The sequence below is a fragment of the Dendroctonus ponderosae genome, unplaced genomic scaffold (genome assembly GCF_020466585.1).
Source record: "Dendroctonus ponderosae isolate FM_Combo_2020 unplaced genomic scaffold, Dpon_F_20191213v2 Dpon_F_20191213_6, whole genome shotgun sequence".
Lineage (NCBI taxonomy): Eukaryota > Metazoa > Arthropoda > Insecta > Coleoptera > Curculionidae > Dendroctonus > Dendroctonus ponderosae.
In genome coordinates, this window is record NW_026018814.1 from 145,051 (window position 1) to 147,993 (window position 2,943).

Below are 2,943 nucleotides of genomic sequence, written 5' to 3' on the forward strand. Positions count from 1 at the left end.
TTCAAGACGCTACTTGCTTTAGTATTGAAGATGCGAATTTTTAAAGGAGAGAGCGCAGTTGGGTTAATACTTCCATTTTGAGACCGATATTTACTCAGCTGGCAAAAATCAGGATTTCATGCAAAATGAATGAAACTTTCTGTATATTTAGATTGACAAATCCTGCAAGAACTGTTGAAATTTCAAAAGGCTACTTGCTTTAGTATCAAAGATGCGAATTTTTAAAGGAGAGAGCGCAGTTGGGTTAATAGTTCCATTTTGAGACCGATATTTACTAAGCTGGCAAAAATCAGGATTTTATGCAAAATGAAGTTCGGAAGATGTGATTAAAAAAAAATGGAGTTGGATAAGAAGATCCATTTTGAGACTGATGATTATTCAGCTGGACAATATCAGTATCGGAAATTTTTAATGAAGCTGTGACCATTTGTAGAATCAAGAGTCTCCTTAAGGTGGTAAAAACTACAAGTCGCTACTTGCTATCATTTGGAAGATACGAATTTTTACAAAAGAGGGCACATTATGCGTCTTTTGCATATTTTTTTTTCCTTTTGTATTATTGTTTTTTATAGCTTTTGCTTTGGTGACTGAAATTAGTTGCTTTTTAAATTTTCCTTTCAAAAGACAAAATTTGGCAGGGATTCGAGGAACGAATGCAATGCAAACAAATCGCCCGTTTTCTGGATATTTGGTTCGAAACCAAAAAAGAAGATTCTTCCCCAAATCTCCAGTTAAAAGCAGTTAAAAAGCAGGAAGATTTAATTTGTTCGCAATTTCTGGCTTGGAACGAGTACGTACGTATATTGATTTATGTAAACATTGTCGCATAACTGGGTCAAACTAAGGTGGATTCGAGCCGATGTGAAAAACGCGTGGGAAATTTTATTAATTTAGAGCGTTCCCAGACTTTCTGGATAATTTGCGATATTCATTAAAATTTATTTCCAGAGTTGTTTTTTTTTTTTCATTAAGCACCAGCGGCTGTATCTGTACTCGAAGTTTGCTCTAAGCTAAATAGAGGCGTCCCAAAGATGCAGCAATTTTGCTCATGTGTGTGCTGCATCTGTTGGCCGCCTTTACTACTCTCACTTCGCATTGAGAATCTTTCCAGAGAGTTTAGGGCACAGACAGACACTTACTTTGAGTATTTCGGGGGCGGCATAAGCTGCCGATCCGCAAAAAGTGTCCGATAAAACGTGTTTTCCATATGCGTCGGTACACATTCGGGCAAACCCAAAATCTCCCAGCTTCACTTGCTTGTTCGCCATTAGGAAGATGTTTTCGCATTTTATGTCCCGATGGGCGATGTCCAGATCGTGCAGGTACGCCACTGCTTCCACTAATGGCCTAAAATAGTGTTTGGCTTTTTCCTCAGGAAAACAGCCGTATTCCCTGATGTATTCCAGCAGGTCGCCGTCGCGACAGTAATCCATGAACATGTAAATTACTTGTTGGGTTTCCATTATTTTGTAGACCTAAGAGTATAACGCTATTCATCTTCCAGTGTGTGAGAAGCAACGAAAGCTAAATGAAGAACCTCAACCCACCTGAATGATATTGGGGTGTTTAATCGCAGTGATAATCTCAATTTCCCTGGGCAGAAACTTCTCAATAAAATCGCTGCCGGCTAGTTTCTTCCTGATGATTTTGCAGGCAAATTTGTCGCCCTTGCTGTTGGTTGAAAGACACACTTTACTGTAGGTGCCTTTTCCGATCGTCCGCCCAATGCGAAAGCCCATTTTGCCCACAAGTTTGTGCTCGGATCGAGCCACGAAATCAAGTTTTGCACTCATCAGGAGTATTTTTAACAAGAACTTGAATTTTCAGACAGCTGACGTTTTTTCAATTTTGGCATTGTCCTTTTCTAGTTCTAATAATCGGCGGTTCGGGCTTAAGGTAAAGTGGGCGCCGGAAAAGAAATCGGTGGAAATAGGAAAAATGTGGCCCGGTGCCAAAGAAAATTGTCTTTTCCATCAGTACTCGATCTATTTTAAGCTTGTTTCCTCATTTTTAATTTTATTTGGCTATTTATTACCCAAAGAAAGTTGCTAGATCAACATGCCAGCCGCAATTACGGGTTTTCAGCCAGTAACTTTTCCGTCTTTCTAATTTTAAATCTTTTTAATTTCTAAGCTAATTGAGCACCTTTGGAGTTGAGCGTTTCCTAAAGATAGTGAATATTTCGAACCAGTGTTCCGAAGATACACTTTATCGAGGAACAATGCTGGCTAAAAACCTTCATTTTCAGATCAGATATTCACTAATATGTCAAAGTTGTTGATGCAGAGCGATTTTTAGCAAACTTGCACCATTTGTAGACTCAGCTGCATTTTAAAGATGGGGAAAATTGCAAATTGTTATCTGCTTTGGTTTTAAAGAAGCGAAATTTTAAAGCAGAAAGCGCCATTTAGTAAAATTATCAATTTTGGGACCGATGTTTACGAAGCTGGCAAAAATCAGAATTCTTGATGATTTTTAGAAAATTATCAGCATCATTAGAGTCAGGTAACTTCTAAAGATGGTGACAATTTCTAYTTGCTACTTGCTGTAGTTTCGAAGATACGAATTTTTAAAGRAGACGGCGCAGTTGGGTAAAATATTMATTTTGAGACCGATTTGCGCCAAGATCGAAAAACTCAGCAATTTTGGCGTTTTTTACAAAACTTTCAGCGTATTTACATTCAGACATTTTCTGAAGATGGTGAAGATTTCAAGTCGTTACTTGCTTTAGTTTCGAAGATGTGAATTTTTAAAGGAGACGGCGCAGTTGGGTGAAATATTCATTTTGAGACCGATTTGCGCCAAGCTCGAAAAACTCAGGAATTTTGACATTTTTTACAAAACTTTCAGCACATTTACATTCAGACATTTTCTGAAGATGGTGAAGATTTCAAGTCGTTACTTGCTTTAGTTTGGAAGATGTGAATTTTTAAAGGAGACGGC

At 38.0% G+C, this 2,943-nt stretch overlaps 1 protein-coding gene across 1 annotated transcript; it reads right to left on the reverse strand.

Annotated features, from left to right (window-relative positions):
- Positions 1–1,139: 1,139 nt before the first annotated feature.
- LOC109536239 (testis-specific serine/threonine-protein kinase 3) lies at positions 1,140–1,875 on the reverse strand (the record flags this gene model as incomplete). The annotated part of the gene is given in 2 exon segments (XM_019902354.2): positions 1,140–1,475; positions 1,548–1,875. Coding segments are annotated over 2 exon segments (582 nt in total), but the record flags the coding sequence as incomplete, so codon positions are not given.
- Between the last annotated feature and the right edge of the window lie 1,068 nt (positions 1,876–2,943).